The following is a 19,414-nucleotide window of genomic DNA, read 5'->3' on the forward strand; positions in this document are numbered from 1 at the left end:
ACAGCATTGCGTTCACTGCTCTTTCTAACACTAGAATTGTTAAATGCCTTGCTGCGATCAATGACCATATTTACCATCTTCCTACACACATTGTTTATGTCATATATAAAGTATATAAAGAGTACCCTAATCTGTAAAAGGTGGCAAGGTACTGAACAATACTACACCGAAATCCAACCTTTAACTCTCAGTTTTACTGTCCTGACACTCATTTGCAAAGGATAATCTTGGAGTGCAACGTGAGAGCTCTGCTCTGGAGTGAAACTCAATTGTACTTCTAGAAGATGACCCTCTAAAGGGCATGCCAGTGGGCATGCCAGCAGTTTCATTGACTTGAAAACACTATGGTTAGAAAAAATATGTAAAGCATAAAACACAACTTAACATTTAAAAATTAACTATGACAGTTTCCAAACCAGAATCCCTATCTTACCAGGCAGAAGAACAACGCAACTTTACATTTGTATGGAGGCCAATAGCTACTAGAATGGATCTGCAGGGCTCCACTTGTACACCCAGGCTGCACTATTGGGAGCCAAACATGATATAGGCTCCAAAAGGGATGGGAGGGGGATAATACTCTTGACGGAGGACCAGTGACAAAGTCAAAGCTATTTGCTCCAGCATTAGTGTCTTCTTGGTCGTGCATGAGATTTCACTGTAGATCTAAGAAAAAGCTAGATGATAGGTACTTTAGAAACCAAATAGCAACTGAGAGTAGGGGTGTACACCTGCCCCCCATTAAGCGTGATGATGAACACTCAGGCAGAGGTATATGCACTGTTGTGGGTTGTGCACTGGATATTGTGAAGTATGGTAGGCATCCTTGGCATAATCTATTCTTGGCAGGACAGGAGCCATTGCTACCTGGACAGATGCGAGAAAGTTAAGATTTGGAAAAACCTCTTGGTAAGGTTCAGAATAGGAATTAAATGGGATGTTTCATATAAACCACTCATACCTACGAGAACATTTCAAAGCTGTTTCTTAACATTTCAAAGGGTATTTGTATATAAGTACAAAGGAAAGCCAAGCTTGTCTACACATAATCATTACCAGCATGCAGCAATGTGTTATTTGGTGAGTGGAACCCCTGGTACCTACTCATTTTAGTCTCTTAAATATATTATAAAATCCAGAAGCAGGGGCTGGAGTTATCTATTGAAATGATACAACTAAGTCATATTCATGGTAGAGTGTAAGGAGAGAAGTTATCCAGGCCTCCTTTAAACGTTTTTTGGATGGATCTGTAGATTACTCCAACTGAAAACACTACACTTGTTTTTAACTAACAAACATTCAGACACAGCAGCCATTTTTCATATCATAACATATCAATCTTTATTTCGGCAGTCCGCCATAAAAGACAAATAAATACAACAATAAAAAGGTAAAAATAGAAAGAATAAAACATTGGTTGTACTGCTATGTCAAAACAGAAGCAATCAGATAATTTGATGCTTAAAATACCAAAAAAGCCATTAATGGAATGGTGCTGGAAAAGTTCCTAGAAGATCAGCAAAAGCAAACATATACTAAAAATGCAGAAGATGCAAAATTCCCAACAGAAATTTGATAAAGGGCAAGTTTCTACCGACAATAGCCGAGTGTGCAAATTTTCAGAATTAATACAAATAGATAAAAATTAACTATCACCACCCTGTCAACCCTTTAAGGCAAAATAAATATTCTGTGTCTTCACACATAAATAGGCACTCTGTCAGAGCCACAGTTACTCATCATTAACTCATTATAAAAGTATTGGCTAAAGTGATACATTGCCAAGGAGATTCTAGTAGTTAATAAAATCACAATTTAAGAGGAATCAATGGGCAATACTAGGCTCCTTCTTATACATCACATTGCAAATAAAAATTGTGATACCGCCAATACAATTGGTTGGCTTGTATCAGTTTTTAGGATTCTAAATGCCTCTTTAGACTGACGGGTCCCAAGATTCCTACACATGGGAGCTATCCACTTTCTTCTGGGCTTACTATGAGCATGGCTTACTATAAGCATAAAAAAAGAAAACATAGGCCCTCATTCTGACCCTGGCGGTCTTTGACCGCCAGGGCGGAGGACCGCGGGAGCACCGCCGACAAGCCGGCGGTGCTTCATTGGGGATTCCGACCGCGGCGGTAAAGCCGCGGTCGGACCGGCACCACTGGCGGGGTCCCGCCAGTGTACCGCGGCCCCATTGAATCCTCCGCGGCGGCGCAGCTTGCTGCACCGCCGCGGGGATTCTGACCCCCCCTACCGCCATCCAGATCCCGGCGGTCGGACCGCCGAGATCCGGATGGCGGTAGGGGGGGGTCGCGGGGCCCCTGGGGGCCCCTGCAGTGCCCATGCCACTGGCATGGGCATTGCAGGGGCCCCCGTAAGAGGGCCCCTACATGTATTTCACTGTCTGCTGCGCAGACAGTGAAATACGCGACGGGTGCAACTGCACCCGTCGCACAGCTTCCACTCCGCCGGCTCGATTCCGAGCCGGCTTCATTGTGGAAGCCTCTTTCCCGCTGGGCTGGCTGGCGGTCTGAACGAGACCGCCCGCCAGCCCAGCGGGAAAGTCAGAATTACCGCCGCGGTCTTTCGACCGCGGAACGGTAACCTGACGGCGGGACTTTGGCGGGCGGCCTCCGCCGCCCGCCAAGGTCAGAATGAGGGCCATAGACTTCTACTTCACTAGGACCGCCACACAAGGGGGAACCTAGTTTACGGTAGACCCGGGGGTAACCCATTTAGAAGTATAGGACTACAAGTGCAGGGTGCCAATCCTGAATTGAACATACAATTTCTTAGCCAAACTGGGTTCAACTTCATCCATTAAAACGTCTAGGTAGGTATGCTTATTCAATACAAAACTGCTTGTCAGTGATCCTAACGAAGTGCTAATCAGCATCAAGTTTAGCCCAAAAGTTTTGTACTCTTTTTTTTAAGGCAGCTTCTGAAAGACAAGAACAGGCCTTACTTGGATCATCCCCACACTCCTCAATGTCCCTCTAACAAAGGCGAGCCATGGTAACTTACCAGCACCCTGCAAACCCAATATTTCTTCCAGAGCTAACCTACAGGAAGATAATTCCGGGGTGGCCCACAACCTTCTCCAATATAATATGGGCCTTAGAGTAATCTCCTCTGAGATGGGTTGAACCCCCCGATCTAACCTGAGTGGAACAACTGGAATGCTAACTGGAAGGTCCAACAAATGCCGCAAAAAACTGTTCTCTACCCAGCTAAGAGTTTTCACAGGCATATGGCCCCATAGTTCAGCCCCGTACAGTTCGGCCCCCGGGGCTTGGGCAGCATAGATCTTAATGACAGGAGATATTGGTTTACAAAAAGACCCCCAATGTACCTTTAAGAGCCCGCCAATCTGTTGTTCTAACTTTAATCTTTGCTTAGTTGCATGGGCAACCCAATCCATCTGCTTGCTAAGAGTAATACCTAAATAATCAAATGTATGTATCTGTTCTATGTGGGTCCCATTTATAGCAAGATTAGGATGTAATGATCTACATGGGTTAAGGACCATATATTTTGTCTTACTCGTTAATTTGGAGTCCTCCTGACCTACAAAACTTACTAAATTGGTCTAGGAACTTCTGGAGTCCCATAGGGGATTGAGAGAGAAGGAGAGTGTCGCCCTCAAACATTAGATCTGGCACTTTCCTGGACAATAGCCTGGGGGCATCGTTATCGCAAAGATAAAAAAACAATCACCAATGCCATTTGTATACAATGAGAAAAGAGTGGGGGCCAACACACATCCCTGCCTTACTCCCCTTTTGACCAAAAAGGGACAGCATCAATGCTCTTTCCAACCACCAGGTAAATCCGCCTTAGTGAAACTTGTGACCACTCTACCGTACACCATTTAATTCTACATTTGCTAGATGTGAGAAGAAGCCTGGCATCAGAGGATTCACGCCCGGTGGGAGCAGCAGTGCAAGCCGGAAACAAATGATCTAAAACTAAGGCATTGTGATCACTATTGTGTCTTGTATTAATACCCATATCAATCACATGGGACCAGAATCTAACATCAATCAATATGTAAACAATCAAGCTGGTACACCTTACCCTATTAAAAGTATGCATCCCATTCCTATCAGACTTTTTTCTCCCATTACAGGCTCGCATGGATTGGTTTAATGTAAAAGCATAGATTTGCAAAGCCAGCGGTGACCATTTCTTGATGAGGGGTACGGTCAGGTCCGGGATTGACCAATGGTTGTGCTCTGTTTAAAAAATGGTGTCATGGTCGATCTCAAGAAGTTCAAATTGACAGTTAAAATTGCGGCCAATAACCTTAAGTGCTGCCCCTGGGAGTGAGGCCTACGTGCACCTAAGATTTGCAATACAGGGGATTCCTGCCCATAGCCCACAGGTCTTGAGTACACATTAAAAACATACATGTTTACCACAGAAGGAAAGGTAAGATGAATGCAGAGAATATCAACTGAAGCTATCCTGACTAAATTAATTGAACAGTCAAGATAAATGCCTAACCATATGGTCAGACAACCGGGTGGCCTTCCCCTCACCCCCCAGTTGCTTTCTTTGCAGTAGGAGGCAAACCCCACTCGCTGCTACTCCTCGAATTGCCAAGTTTCCTGGAACAGACACAGATTAAACTGGTCAATATAGTTCCCCCCGTCTGGGCAGCCAAACTTGATACCAAGATTGGCTACGTTCCAGGATAACAGTCTGGTCATTGGTCTTGTGCTCTCATTATCTGCAACGGTCTTATTCCCTGCATGTTCAACCAGTTCGAAGAGATTAGGTAAAGTTTCCCCCCACCCAGCAGTATCAGGGCACATTCCCCAAGGGGTTTTTGCAGCTGCAGAATAGGTTTGAACCAGGAGGGGACCCCTCTCCTTGGTTTGACAGGGAATTGGCAGGTTTGCAGAATTGGAATGCAAGCTGCCGCAATCCATCATGGGTAGAGCCCCTCCTGGGCTCACAGTCGACTCCATAATCTAGCACCTTGGGACCTTTTGCTTGAATATGGGACAGAAATCTTTGGGGGAAATCCTACTCTCCTCCCGTCTGCAGCTTTAAGGGGGACCTATCTATTCGTACGTCAGTCAATATCATCAAGAACTTCAAACCTGTTAGCAACAGAGACACTTTAAGACCTGTTATGCTGTATGTGCCCTGACAGGGGCCCCACTAGACAGGATGGATGTTACGTTGATCTCGCCTTGGATTTACTAATGGCTTAAACAGAAAGTTAGTAAAAATATCCAAGAGGAAGAAGAGTGATATTTGTGGTCCTGTCCACTATATGGGGATCTTCCACTAAGAGCGTTTTTACCAGTTTCGGGTCTCTGAAATTTATGATGACACAATCCCCAGGGTGATCATTCGGATACCACCTTACTCTTTGCGTCAACAGTATATTAGATTAGAAAGAAATAGGGAAATTCTTGTTCTTTACTAACCAATACAAACATTTGTTAGCCAACTCCTCTCGGGACTCTTTTTGGCCTGCATTCAGTGGCCGCACAAACAGGCAAGATGCTGGTGGTAGATTGATTATTGGTAAAAGAGGGGTTGGGCCAGCAGAATGGTTTGAGACCTCCTTTTGGGACAAGAACCATACTTCAACCAGGCAATTTAGGTATGTGATGGGCACTGTAACACTAGGGGAGTATGTAAAGGGTGCTGCATTATCTGATGCCAAAATGTCTATGTTATCACGGCCGACACCCAGTGTAGGTTCAGTACAGTTAGAATTCTGCCCTCCTGTCTGTGTCAATTCCAAATGTTGGCCTCTGTTGTTTAGGTTTGTCAGAAGCTCCAATTGGCTCTCAATCTTTCCTAGGCAGTGCAGTACTGGCTTCATGGCATCCTTAAGTAATTTCCCAATTTTTAAGAACAACTCCTCCTGAGGGGACGATATCCCCCCTCCGGCTGGTTCAGGGCTTCCCCCACACACCTCCTTACTGACAGATAGTGCTTTGTTATGAGCGACCTGCTTCTGCCTCTTAGATCTCGTATCTGCATCGTCTCTTTTCCTTTTCCCTGCTTTTGCTGTGGGTATTACTCTCCCAAAGAATGAGCCAACTTTGGACGGGAAAAGTTGGAGGCTCTAGCAGCACTGTCAATGATCACAACAGGAGAGAGTGGGACTACAGGTGGAACTGTCAGTGTGCCCTGGTGCACATCCCCCTCGTGATCCTCCGCCAAGGCTGGGGTTACAGCTAAATGCTGGGAGGGAGAAGACAGGGAAAGCCTTCTCTCAGCCAATTCAATTTCTTAGGTCAGGTCACAACACCCACAGCTCCTTGTAAGAAGCCATCTAGCGTGGAGTTGATAGGGGAGCGGACAATGTTGTCTTACGTTAGCCCCTGGTTAGGGTTTTTTATAGGAGAAATGGCACCAATCAGTATAACCAGTCCCCCTATTCAGAACAACCCAAAACTGGGGATGCAGTGGGGTACAAAAACAACTCAAGGCTCTAAGCACCCTAACAAAGGAATCACAGTACCTTAGCAAGTGTCAATGCTTCGTCTGCTGGGCCTTCACAAATTAAGGTCGACAGGCCAAGAGAGATGGCCAGGGAGCAGTGCTGGATTTAAATAAGCGCCTCTAGGCACGAGCGCCGCAGTGGGAAGGCCGCAAGGCTCCTCTAGGGCCGGCAGTCCTCCTCATGCTGCCCGCCACACTCCTCTCCACAGCCATTGTTAGCTTTTTATTTACTGTTCCAAGACAGCCAATCTCGAAGGAGTAATAAAAAAAAAATGTGTATATATATATATATACATATATATATATAAATAAAGAAAAGAAACAGGCACCTACGTCCTTGGTGCCTGAAAAAACGCACTCCACTAGGTGATGGTACGTGACAGAAAAGTTTAATGGCAACGCGTTTCAATCCCCCTGAGATCTTTCTCACAGCCAACCGTTGGGATTAGTTCAGGATGAAGTACACTCTTTGAATGTAGCCGCTGTTTCTCTCAATGTTGCAGTGCCTCTCGTACTGTTGCAGTGCATAATGCCCCAGACAATATTGTGAGTGATTCTAAAGTAGTTAAGGCACAATGGATAAATCCTTCAACATACTTGTTGGGCCTGGTGTAGTCTACCCCTGTCTTTTTGCCTCTGCATCCTATGATTTGACTGTGTGCTGGACTTTGTTTTTGCTGGTTTTTGGTACTCTGGGCCCTTTACCACTGCTGACCAGTGACAAAGTGCAAATGCTCCCTGTGTAAACTGTATTTGCAATTGGCTTTTCCATGATTGGCATATTTGAATTACTAGTAAATCCCTAGTAAAGTGCACTAGAGGTGCCCAGGGACTGTAAATCAAATGCTACTAGTGGCACTGATTGTGTCACCCAAATGAGTAGCCCTGTAAACATGGCTCAGATCTGCCACTGCAGTGTCTGTGTGCGCAGTTTTAAACTGCCAATTTGACCTGGCAAGTGTACCCACTTGCCAGGCCCAAACCTTCCCTTTTTGTACATGTAAGGCAGCCCTAAGGTAGGCCCGAGGTAACCCCAGGAGCAGGGTGCAGTGTATGTTAAAGGTAGGACATGTACTGATGTGTTTTACATGTCCTGACAATGAAATACTGACAATTTCATTGTTGCAAAGCCTATCTCTCTCATAAGTTATCATGGGGACTGCCTTTAAATATCTTTTAAGTGCAGTTTCCCATTGGGAGCAGATAGAGATCTGGAGTTGTGGGATCTCTGAACTCACAATTTTAAAATACATCTTTTGGTGAAATTTTAAGTTTTAAAATGCCACTTTTAGAAAGTGGGAATTTTCTTGCTTAACCATTCTGTGCCTCTACATGCTTGTGTATTCCACGTCTGGGTCAGACTGACAGTTGGGCTGTTGTGAATTCCCTCTAGACTATGACACAGAGGGATCTGGGGTGTAGCCTGCATATCCTGATGAGTCTACTGAGCTAGAGTGGGGAGGGAGGAGCTGAGACTTACACCTGAAAGGGCTGTGCCTTTCCTCACACAGTGAAGTCTCCACCCCCCTGCTGTGTGTCAGAGGCCAGGCCTGGGCAAGGGAGGATCTTGTGAAGAACATAGACTTTCCTTTGAAAATTGCCTACTTCAAAGGCAGAAAGGAGTATAAGTAATGGACCCAAACCCCTGGATTTTTAGATTACTTCTGGATCAAGAGGAACCTCTGGCACGGAGAGGAGCTGAAGAGCTGGAGGAGGAGTAATGCCCCTTTGCATGTGAGTGTGCCTTGCTGGGTTGGCCTGCAGTTGCTGCTTCTACCTGAGAGAGGACAAAGACTGGACTTATACGTGTTTTACTGCTTGTGAAGTGTCTCCAAGGGCTTGTACTGAGCTTGCCCCCTGTTCTGAAGTCTCAGGGCCATCAAAGACTTCCTCTGCCAGCACCTGGACTCTCATGCTGAGACTCCTACCTTGCCAAGTGGTGTTCAATCCAGTCCCTGGGCCATTTAAAGGAGAAGCTGGTGGAACCAAGACTGAAATTCACACACAGGAACCGTGCGGGAGAAAAATTGATGCAGCAACTGCTTTACAGCTGCAAAATCGATGCACCACCTGCATCGCGGTGAGATAACAGACACAACACCCATGTGCGGCTACCAAAATTGAGGCATCACCCACGCAGTGCAGCTCTTCACCACAGTACCCCAGCATTTCGCACTCATCGTCGCTGAGCATCAAAATCATCATTAACCCACGTGGATCAGAGGTTGCCTGTCCAGAAATCAACGCATCGCTCTTCTGCAAGAGAGAAAAATGACACATCACCTACCCGACCGGAGAAGAAACAACGCACTGCTCCACTTGCGAGTAAGGAATCGACGCATCGCTGACTTTTCTGACACACGCACGCCCATGCGGCTTCATTTTTTACGCAAACCAGGTACTTTGTGTAAGAACAATGCATCCATTGATTTCTATGGATTAAGACTATTTTTAATTTAAAAATTCATAACTTTGCTTGTGTATGTTGGATTTTTGTCGTTTGACTTAGATAAATATTGGCTATTTTTCTAAACCTGGTGTTGTGTCACTTTTGTGGTGTTTTCACTGTTTTACTGTGTGTGTTGGTACAAATACTTTACACATTGCCTCCGCTAGAGTGAGGGTCCCTGTTTGGACAGAGTGCAAACTGACTGCCAACCAGAGACCGCGTTTCAAACAGTACTCAATTGGAACCACATAAATATTCTAGTAAACATCAACATGTTGCAAGCAGTTATAGGAAACTCTCACCAAAACTGTCAAGACCATCTCTAACCCACAGGGTCGGACTGGCCGTAGCGGGCATCAGGCATTTCCCCGGGAGGCTGGAAGGGTGGGGGCCAGTTTTGAAGCAGTGGGGGCCGGTTTGGTTACTGGGGGACGTTTTTGCAGCAGTGCTGCAAACTCACCCCAGTAACAAAAGCAGCAGTGCTTCGCACTTCCCCACTGCTCCCAACCTGACCCCCGACCCAGGGGCTAGTCTGACAAAATTGCAAGGGCTGGTTTGGGTTCCCAGTCCGGCCCTGAAAACCCAGTACAAACACCCTTAGTTTCAATTTGAAAGGTGTCTCCTTACCTCATGGGCTTTCACCTTCAGCAAGTCCAGAACATGCTGGTAGATCTTTTGTTCGGGTTTCCTCATCCCAATACGACAAGACTCAACAAGAAAGTCAAAATGGCTTCTCAACCTATTCAGCATTTTTGCTTCATTTTCTCTTGTCGGAGTGTCATTTACCCAGATGTTTGTCAAGATACAGGTCTTAAACCCTGTTAAAAAATAAAATATGCTGTTTAAGGAAGATTTAATTAGTTATCCATATTATATTGGTCTACCAGCATGTCTGTACTGTAATGCAATCACAAATTCACAGGCTGGGTGACAGATACAACCATGATATTTGAGTACTGCTTTAACCAGGAAAGGTTAACCTATTGTCTCATTAAGTCTGGAAAAGCCCTAAGGCCAATATGCCAGAGCGAAACATGTTTGACTATCCTAACATATCCAATTATGTCATATTCTCCACAAATAATGATCCATGTACAATTAAAAAGCACTTTCAATTAATGATTCCATAATTATGGAAGAAGTCATAGCAGGATTCCCTTAACTAAGGTTTTGACTCCTACATCTGGGAAGAAGAGTCAAGCCAAGTGGAATCCTTGGATTTATAGACATCCTCATTTCGAATTTCAGTTTGAGTGTTAGACCTTCTTGCCAGCTTGACCCTGGTAAAACCATATGCTCCACTAGTCTCAGCTTTACTAATCTAATCTTTGCAACATATTTAACATAAAATCTATGTCCACCCTCCGAGTAAGTTTTTCGATCAATATTATATCACCTACTGAATGATCTCTGTAGAAAATTAACAAGCAGACTTGAACCACATGAAAAGGCTACTACAGTCCATTCAAGTAAATATTAGACTTGGGTGTCAATTCTTTGTGAGGACTCCAATCTAAGTATTAGGTGCATCCCACTTTTTGACATTATGCATCAACATCTTGCAGGCTTCAAGGCACTACTTATAAATATTACTTATAGGTCACTGAAAAGTGACTCAGCTAATCTCAGAAATAAGCTTTTATAAATGTCAACAGAAGTTCCCTTCGACAAGCATCTGTGGCAGTCTATACCTGCAGGAATCTGCCTGGCAGAGATCTCATGTAACCCTGACACAACAGGCAGCACATCCAGGGCAGAAGTGGCCTCTCAAGAGCCAGTGTCAGGACCTCTCCTGGTAGAGTAGGTCTATGAGACTTAAATGGGTAACGCTCACTTCCTAAACTTTCTCTCATCTTGGGTTCCTGAATCCTAATATCAGAGAAATAACCTAGGAGGCCTGTGGTGGGCATCCTTGGTGCATGCACCCACAGGTTCCCATCAGTGATACTTCACTCGAAAGCAGGTGACTAAAGGATGCATTCTCTGTCTTCCTAACCATCGGAGACAGAGTCACAGCATCCAGACAGAAGGTAGAGCAGAGCAAAAGGGCAGAAGATTATAAAGGCCAAAAGTAAAGAAGGTAGTGAAGGGGGCAGGGACTGTTTGGACCGGTTGTGAGATAGACTTTGTACACTATGCAGTTGGCCTCAGAACATATCTGCCATGCTATAGGCAACCAGTGGAGCTTTTTAGGGATGGTTACTTTAGGGCCTTTTCATCCCTGACAAAAGAATAGGCACAGGCCACAATCAACATATATTGTGCTTCAGGTTAGCTAAACTAATGCAAGCCCTGTTCGAACAGCCATGTCTTGAGGTATTTTCTGAAGAGTAGGAGGTCTTTGGTCTTGCGGAGGTTGGTGGGGAGGGAGTTCCAGGTTGTGGGGCGAGGTAGGAGAAGGCCCTGCCTCCTGTGGTGGTTCGTTGGATTCGGGGGACTGTAGCTAGTGCGAGGTCGGCTGATCGAGGTTGCGGGTGGGAGTGTGGAAGTTCACTCTTTCGTTGAGGTAGGTCGGGTCGGTGTTGTGGAGGGATTTGTGTGCGTGGATGAGGATCTTGAAAGTGATTCTCTTGTCTATGGGGAGCCAGTGAAGGGATTTGAGGTGTGGTGAGATTCGTTTGTGGCGGGGGAGGCCAAGGATGAGGCGTGCAGCTGTGTTCTGGATTCTCTGGAGTTTGCGTTTTAGTTTGAGTGTGGTGCTGGCGGAGAGGGCGTTAACGTAGTCTAGTCTGCTGCTGATGAGTGCATGGGTGACTGTCTTCCTGGTCTCTGGGGGAATCCATTTGAAGGAGTGTGCGGGATTAGGAGGAGGTTAGTGCATTGCTTTCCTGTGTAATGGAGAGGGAGGGGTCCAGGATGATGCTGAGGTTGCGTGCATGGTTTGCGGGGGTGGGTTCGGGGCCTAGGGCGGTGGGCCACCAGGAGTTGTCCCATATGGTTTTGTTGGGGCTGAAGATGATGATCTCATTTTTGTTGGAGTTAAGCTTGAGGTAGTTAGTTGTCATCCAGTTGGCGGTGTCGAGGAGAGCAGCGTGTAGGTTGGTTTTGGCAGTGGTGGGGTTGCGGGTGAGGGAGAGGATGAGTTGGGTGTCGTCTGCGTAGGAGAGGATAGTGATTCCGTGTGGTCGGAGGATGTTGGCTAGGGGGATCATGTAAATGTTGAAGAGTGTGGGGCTGAGGGAGAACCCTTGGGGGACTCCGCAGATGATCTTGGTAGCGGTGGAATGGAAAGGTGGAAGGCGGACTCTTTGGGTCCAGTCGGTGAGTAAGGATGTGAGCCAGTCTAAGGCTTTGTGGCAAATTCCTGTATTGTGGAGGCGTGTGCGGAGTGTGTGGTGGCAGACAGTGTCAAAGGCTGCAGAGAGGTCTAGGAGGATAAGTGCGACGGTCACGCCTTTGTCGACTTTGGTCCTGATGTCGTCAGTGCATGCGATGAGGGCGGTTTCTGTGCTGTGGTTCTTGAGGAACCCATATTGTGAGGGGTCAAGAGTGTTGTTTTCTTTGAGAAAGTGGGATAGGCGGGCGTTGACTAGTTTCTCAGCAACCTTGGCGGGGAAAGAGAGGAGGGAGATGGGGCGATATTTGGAGAGGACCTCCGGGTTGGCTTTGTTTTGTTTTTAGGAGATCAGTGATTTCTGCGTGCTTCCAGGGGTCTGGGTAGGTGGCGGAGTCGAAAGAGGAGTTGATTATGTCGTGGAGTATGGGGGCAATGGTTGAGCTGGCTTTGTTGTAGATGCGATGAGGACAGGGGTCGGAGGGAGATCCAGAGTGGATGGAGTTCATGTTTTTTTCGGTTTCTTCGTGTGTGGTGGGGGCCCGGGTGGTGAGTGTGGTGGGGGGGGGGGTCATGAGTGGGGGTTGAGTTGGGTGAGTGAGGGGTGTGTGTGGTGGGTGTGTGTGGTATGAAGCTGTTGTGGATGTCCAGGATTTCATGGTGGAAGTGGTTGGAGAGGGCGTCACATAGGGGCTGTGTGTGTGTGTGGGGTCTATGTTGCTGGCTTTGGGTTTGGCTAGCTCATTAATGATGGTGAACAGTTCTTTGCTGTTTTGAGAGTTGTTGTCAAGGCGTGTCTTGTAGTGATCTCTTTTGGCGGTGCGTATGAGTTGGTGATGGGTGCGAATGGTGGTTTTGAGGGTGGAGAAGTTGGTTGTAGAGGGTTCTTGTCGCGTTATTTTCTCCGCTTGGCGGCATTTGCACTTGGAGTCTTTGAGTTCGGAGGTGAACCATGGGGCGTTCTTGATGTTGCGGGTGGCGATGTGTTTTCTGAGGGGGGCTAGTGTGTCTGCGCAGGTAGTGATCCATTTAGAGAGCTTGTGTGCTCCTGTGTTGGGGTCGTTGGTGTGGGGGGGAGGTTGTGAGCCAGTTGGGAGTTCAGGCGTTCCGTGGGGCTCTTGTCCCACATGCGGTAGGGGGTGGTGTGTTGATGGTGGTGTCTGGGGAGTTTGGTGAAGGAGAAGTGGACGCAGTGTTGGTCAGTCCAGTGGAGTTCGGTGGTGTGGGAAGGAGAAGTGGACGCAGTGGTGGTCAGCCCAGTGGAGTTCGGTGGTGTGGGTATAGTCTATGTGTTGGCTTGAGGTGAAAATTGCGTCGCACGTGTGTCCTGCTGAGTGGGTGGGTGCGGTGACCAGTTGTTTGAGTCCGAGATTGGTGAGGTTGTCTATGAGGGAGGTTGAGTTGTGGTCTTGAAGGTTCTCCAAGTGAAAGTTGAAATCACTGAGGAGGATGTAGTCTGTGGAGGTGAGGGCGTGCGAACTGATGGTGTCTGCGATGGTGTCGCAGAAGGCGGGGCGTGGTCCTGGTGGTCTGTCGATCAGTGTACCTCTGAGTGTGGAGTTGTTGTTAATGTGGATTAGGAAGTGCATGTGTTATGTGTTGTCAATAGTGTCTTGGGAGCTGGTGGTGACTTTGATGGTGTCCCTGTGCAGGATGGCGATGCCACCACCTGACCTGTTGAGGCGGTCTTTACCTTGGAGTTTGTATCCTTTGGGGGTGGCGATGGCTATGTCGGGTTCCGAGGAGGGGTTGGTCCAGGTTTCCGTGAGGAAGGCAATGTCAAGTGATTATGATGTGATGAGGTCCCAGAGTTCTATGGCATGTTTGTGAAGGGAGCGGGTTTTGAGGAGCAGGGTGTGGCAGCTGGGAGGAGGGAGGGCTGCACGAATGGGAAGGCTGGGGGGTGGGGCCGCGGGGATTAGCAGCAGCAGGAAACCGGATGAAGAGGAGGTGGGGGAGGGGCCGCGGGGACGCAGTGGCAGGGGATTTGGCAGCAAAGGAAACGGACGAAGAGGAGGTGGGGGGATGGGGAGTGGCCACAGGGACGCAGTCGCAGGGGATTTGGCAGCAAAGGAAACGGACAAAGAGGGGGTGGGGGAGGGGCCGCGGGGACGCAGCGGGAGGGGATTTGGCAGCAAATGAAACGGACGAAGAGGAGGTGGGTGGAGGGTGGAGGGGCCGTGGGGACGCAGGGGATTTGGCAGCAAAGGAAACGGACGGAGAAGGAGGTGGTGGGGATGGGGGAGGGGCCGCGGGGACGCAGCGGCAGGGGATTTGGCAGCAAAGGAAACGGACGGAGAAGGAGGCGGCGCGGGGCTGAGGCGCGAGGAGCGATCAGTCATCATAGCAAAGCTAACTGGGATGTTGATTGCGTCCCATCCATCCATCAATCCATCCATGAAGATTAGAGTATTAATGGCGTCCATGTAGAACAGTGTAGCATGGATTAAGTCCATTAACAAGCTTAAATACGTAGCTGACTGAACAAATATCACATAAATCCAAGATTTTACAACACTCTACGGGACCTAGTCACAGGGTCATTCTGGAGTACGTAAAATTAGTACTCCTGCAGTACCCTTTTTCTTAATCTTACAGACCTTTGTGAATTGGCCCCAAACATCTAAAACATCTAAAACAGGGATAAAATATGAATATTCTGGAATTACTAAAAACTAGAATAAAAGAACGGTGCACTGTTTTACTTTTACCAATAGGGAGTTAGATGGTTCAGGGCAGAGTCACAAAATCATATTAGAGTATTTAAAAGAGTATTCCTGTAGTACTACCTTCATATAGTCATAAATGCGTTTGTAATTAACCACATAGTTTTCATTGCATGAACCAGTGGCTCATAAAACGATTGTTACCACATAAAACGTTAGCCATTTCTGCCAGAAGTACATACATCCCAGATGATGCACTTCCTTGGAGCAGTCTACTCAAAATATAACATGAAAATAAAACATTGTGAACAGAATTAAAATAGAATTAAAGCAGAGGACAGTATCACCCCTGAAGACTAGATGTCACAGAGATAGTGAGACTTCTCATTTCAAGGAAGTATATCGTTTTTAACTAAAGATTTGCATATTAGTGTACTTATATACATAAAGCTACTCTGTAAATTACTGGATTCTCAAAAAGAAACCCAATAAACACAGTAATTTGAATTGTAGAGAGACCACTCATTCCTTCGAACAGTAGTAATGTGAGGAAAGTGTTGTCTACTACCATGCTTCCGGAGAGTGATGGCGGCGTCAAGGAGGGGCTTGTTGAGCTCTCCATTGAGGTACATCTCACAAAAGGTCTTTTCAGCTGAAAACTCTGAGGGAACTGAGACACCAGCAGCAGATGCATTGGCTTTGAATTCATTTTCAAGCTCAGAAAGAAACTTCAGGGACAAAACACAAAAGACATGAAAATAGAAAGTTAATGATTCTGTATGCACAGAAGAGAATAGTCTGCTATTCTAATGCCACCTTTGACCTCTCCACCATACAACAGTAGTAGAAACAGAAAGTCTCTGCTTTTTTTATTTCTTAAGATAATGCATTTATTGTAGGGTCCCTTGGTTAATTATTCTTATCCAAATGATATTTACAAATAATGTGTTTCTTATTTGGTAAAAGTTGCACATTAATACAGAGTTCATTGGAAACAAGAACATGTACCAGAGACCTAATGAATAACACTGGAAAAATAAAAGAAACCAAGCGAACACAACTTGGCAAGGTATGATCTTGGAAAGCTGGTTTGAGGGATCCTTCTCATATTGCAACCAAATGCAAATGCAAATGGCATATGCTACAAAAATAAAAAAGAGAAAACACCTTAAGCTGGTGGCCTTATACATGCAATAAAAAATTTAAATTACAAGAAATTACCCACCCCTGTAACTTTTAAAAACAATACAAGTGATTCCTAGAACAAGTTACTTACCTTCAGTAACACTCTTTCAGGTAGCTGCAGATTCCTTCTGCTTTGAGTTTTCCCCCAGGTATCAGACTGGATCTGGAAAATCTTCAGCAGTTACCTTGTGTGCCATTAGGTGGTACTGGCGGCTCCACATCAATGTCATTCCATGTCAAATGTGAAATGCATGGCCTACACTGGTGCCACCCAAATGCAGAGACATCAGTTGCTTTCTTAGACTGTTCTGCACCCACAGACACAGAGCCAAAATGAGATTGGTCTTGACCAGAGTGGAGATTCATAAATTAGAATCTTTTATTGGAAGAGTCCAGTTCACAGAACAGGGAGGATGGGAGGGTCATTGAGGAATCTGCGGTTAGATAGAATCTCTACAAGAAAGAGCGTTATCAATGGTAAATAACTTGTTCCTTTGACAGAGACTTCTAACCACAGATTCATTGCCTATGGGATAGATACCTAAGCAATACCTCTTAGGTGGTGGATCTGTGAACGGACTTGAACCGAAAAGTCCTCAAGGATTGAGTGGACAAAGTTTCCTTCCCGGCTGGCACCCACTCTATGGTTCCTTTGGCCAACAGAGCCTGCACTTCTGACTACAAAAGCGACAAGTGGTCCGCCGTCAGCCGGTCTGGGAATAGTGGAAGGTGCGGCAGGGCCTCAAGAATAGGTAAAGAATAACCCTGCTGAACAATCTGCAGAACCCACTTGTCCGAAGTTATCACCTGCCACCCTGGCAGGAAGTGTCAGTTCTTGCCTATGGCAGGGTGGCTGTGCACTGTAAAGTGCATGCTAAAGAGGTCAGAATGGGGTGGCAACTGGTGGGGCAGAATACTGGGCTGCACACTGTCCACGTTTCCCTCTCCAATAGGTACCACGGCTGCTAACACGAAAAGGCTGGGTTGATTGTTGCATCTACTGGGGCTGTTGGCAATATTGACAGCTCCTACCATAACCATGGATGGGGCGAAAATGCTGAGGCGGTTGGGGCACAGAAGCAGAGATGCCCTGGAAGCATGCTGTAGCCTTGCTATCCTTGAGGTGCTCCAAGGCTGAGTCCACTTTATCCCCAGACAGTCGGATGCCATCAATTCGTATGTCTCAAAAAGCCAGGTGTGTCTGCAAATGGCCACACTGATGCCAATAGCCCTGCCAAAGGAGTCAGTGGAACCCAGTACACAACGGTCTGTGAATTTGGCCCTGATTCACACATAGCTGGGTCCAATCTGAGGTGGCATGTTGGGCAAAATGATAAAGGATAGGGATGCAACCAGAGGGATCACCACTGGCTGAAATTAATTCAAGCACTGAATCTGACACTTTTTTGCCATTCTACTTGTCAAAGGCAAAGATACAGTCAACAAGTAATTGAAGGCATAGCTAGGGTCTCAGAGCAGAAGTAGCTGTTACTAAATTGTGATGCAGTTTTTGTTATTGAGCTCTTTCGAAAATAGAAAGGGTGCAGGGGAGACGGGGTGCCAAGATCCACTAAAGATGGTGAGCGTGTGAGCAATACAGACAAGGGTGTCAGTCATTACTACTTTTTAGATGTTGCCACCCATTTTGAAGATGGCACAGGATGGTAAGGGGAGTCAGTGGAGCTCCAATGGGACAGCCGATGATGTGGTCATATTTCTTTAGGTCCTTGAGGGCATTTAGGACGCTCTTAATGGGAGCCAACATAGAGTCGGGAAGGCCATGGAGTTTGGTGTTGCCACCACCTAGGTTTGTTAAAATGAGGACCTTAAAAGTCCTCATGGATCATACAGTTTTACTTCCTATTGCAGAAAGAGCTGGTACCAGGCAATCTTGCTTTCCTCCCTAGAGGTTGGGTTCAGTGTTGAAATTAAATGAAAATTCAATTTATAAAGCGCTCTACCACCCTGGGGTGTCTTAGCGCCGCAGCTCCAAGAAACACAAAAACTATAGGAACAAGAGAAAGCATGATCTAACTACTAAAGAGACAGGTTTCGAGAGCTTTCTGGAAGGACAACAGTTCCTTTTTGTTCTTAGGATCTAGGGGCATCGGGTTTCCAGAGCTTGGCTGGGTAGGTAAAAAAGCTCCTGCCACACCAACTTGATCTTTTGAACTTGGGTACCACTAGGTTTCAAACTGAGGATGATCAAAGTACTCTATTGGAAGTGTACCATTGGAAACTTTGTTTGACATACTTAGGTACTACGTTGTGCATCACTTTGGAAACGATGGAGAGGGCTTTGAAGTCTATGGGTTTTTTTATGGGAAGCCAATGAAGCTGGGAAAGGCTGTGGGAGACAGATTGAAATCTGGGGATTCCCAGGAGTAATTCTTTAGAATTTGCAGTTTATGTAAGCATATTTTCTGGATGTTAGTGAATAATGCATTACAGTAATCAATTTTATAGAGGATAAGAGTAGAGACTAATTTGTTTGTAGATCACAAGGGACAAAGAGAAGAACTTTCCTGTGTGTTTTAACATGAAAAAAGACAAAGAGGTGATTGCGTTGACATGGCCATCAAAGAAAAGATTACCGTCAAAGAGAACACCTAAGTTCTTAGCTTTAGAGACGGGCAAGGAAAGCGCTCCAAACTCCAAAACAACATGTTCCTGCTGATCAAAATCACTTTGGTTTTCCCGTAGTTTCATTTTAAATAGTTGAGAACCATTGAATTTCCAATCTGAAGCATACAGTCATAGAATCGGGGGCGGTATTGTTGGGGTTACTAGCCACTGATACCACTATCTAGGTGTCGTCCGCATAGGACACCAGAGAGAAACCAAACAATTTGATCAGCTCGGCCGGAGGTCACATATAAATTAAAAAGAGTAGAGCTCAACGAAGAGCCCTGTGGGACCAAACATGGTATGGGGAATGAGGAAGACTTGAACTCGTCCAGGGCAACAAACTTCTCTTGTTCTGAGAGGAAGGATTACAGGAGCTGAAGTCTATTAGCAGGTCATGGTCAACCATGTCGAATGCTCCAGAGAGATCCAGTAGAATCACGGCAGCATTACTACCAGCATCTAGCGATTGTCTGATTTCCTCCGCCGCAGTATTCAAAGCCAGGTCTATACTATGCTGGCTTCTAAAGTCAAATTGGGTGTTGTCAAGAAGCCCATTGTTGGTGATGAAAGAGGAGAGTTCCACATTAATGGCCTTCTCTATGATCTTCACAGGAAAGGGAACATGAGAAACGGGACAGTAGTTGTTAGGATCATTGGCATCCAAAGTTGTTTTTTTAAAATCATTTTCCACTTTTTTGGCAAGTAGCCAGTCATAAACATCCTATTGAAGATGTC

At 46.1% G+C, this 19,414-nt stretch overlaps 1 protein-coding gene across 1 annotated transcript in view; it reads right to left on the reverse strand.

Annotated features, from left to right (window-relative positions):
- Positions 1 to 19,414, reverse strand: part of EPHX2 (epoxide hydrolase 2) — a 634,386-nt gene that overhangs the window by 558,540 nt on the left and 56,432 nt on the right. The window contains exons 3-4 of the mRNA XM_069233731.1: positions 15,435 to 15,594; positions 9,554 to 9,744 (exon numbers count right to left, since the gene is read on the reverse strand). Of these exons, the coding sequence (XP_069089832.1) occupies positions 9,554 to 9,744; positions 15,435 to 15,594 (351 nt within the window). The remainder of the gene's footprint in view (positions 1 to 9,553; positions 9,745 to 15,434; positions 15,595 to 19,414) is intronic.

Source organism: Pleurodeles waltl, chromosome 5 (assembly GCF_031143425.1).
Source record: "Pleurodeles waltl isolate 20211129_DDA chromosome 5, aPleWal1.hap1.20221129, whole genome shotgun sequence".
Classification (NCBI taxonomy): domain Eukaryota; kingdom Metazoa; phylum Chordata; class Amphibia; order Caudata; family Salamandridae; genus Pleurodeles; species Pleurodeles waltl.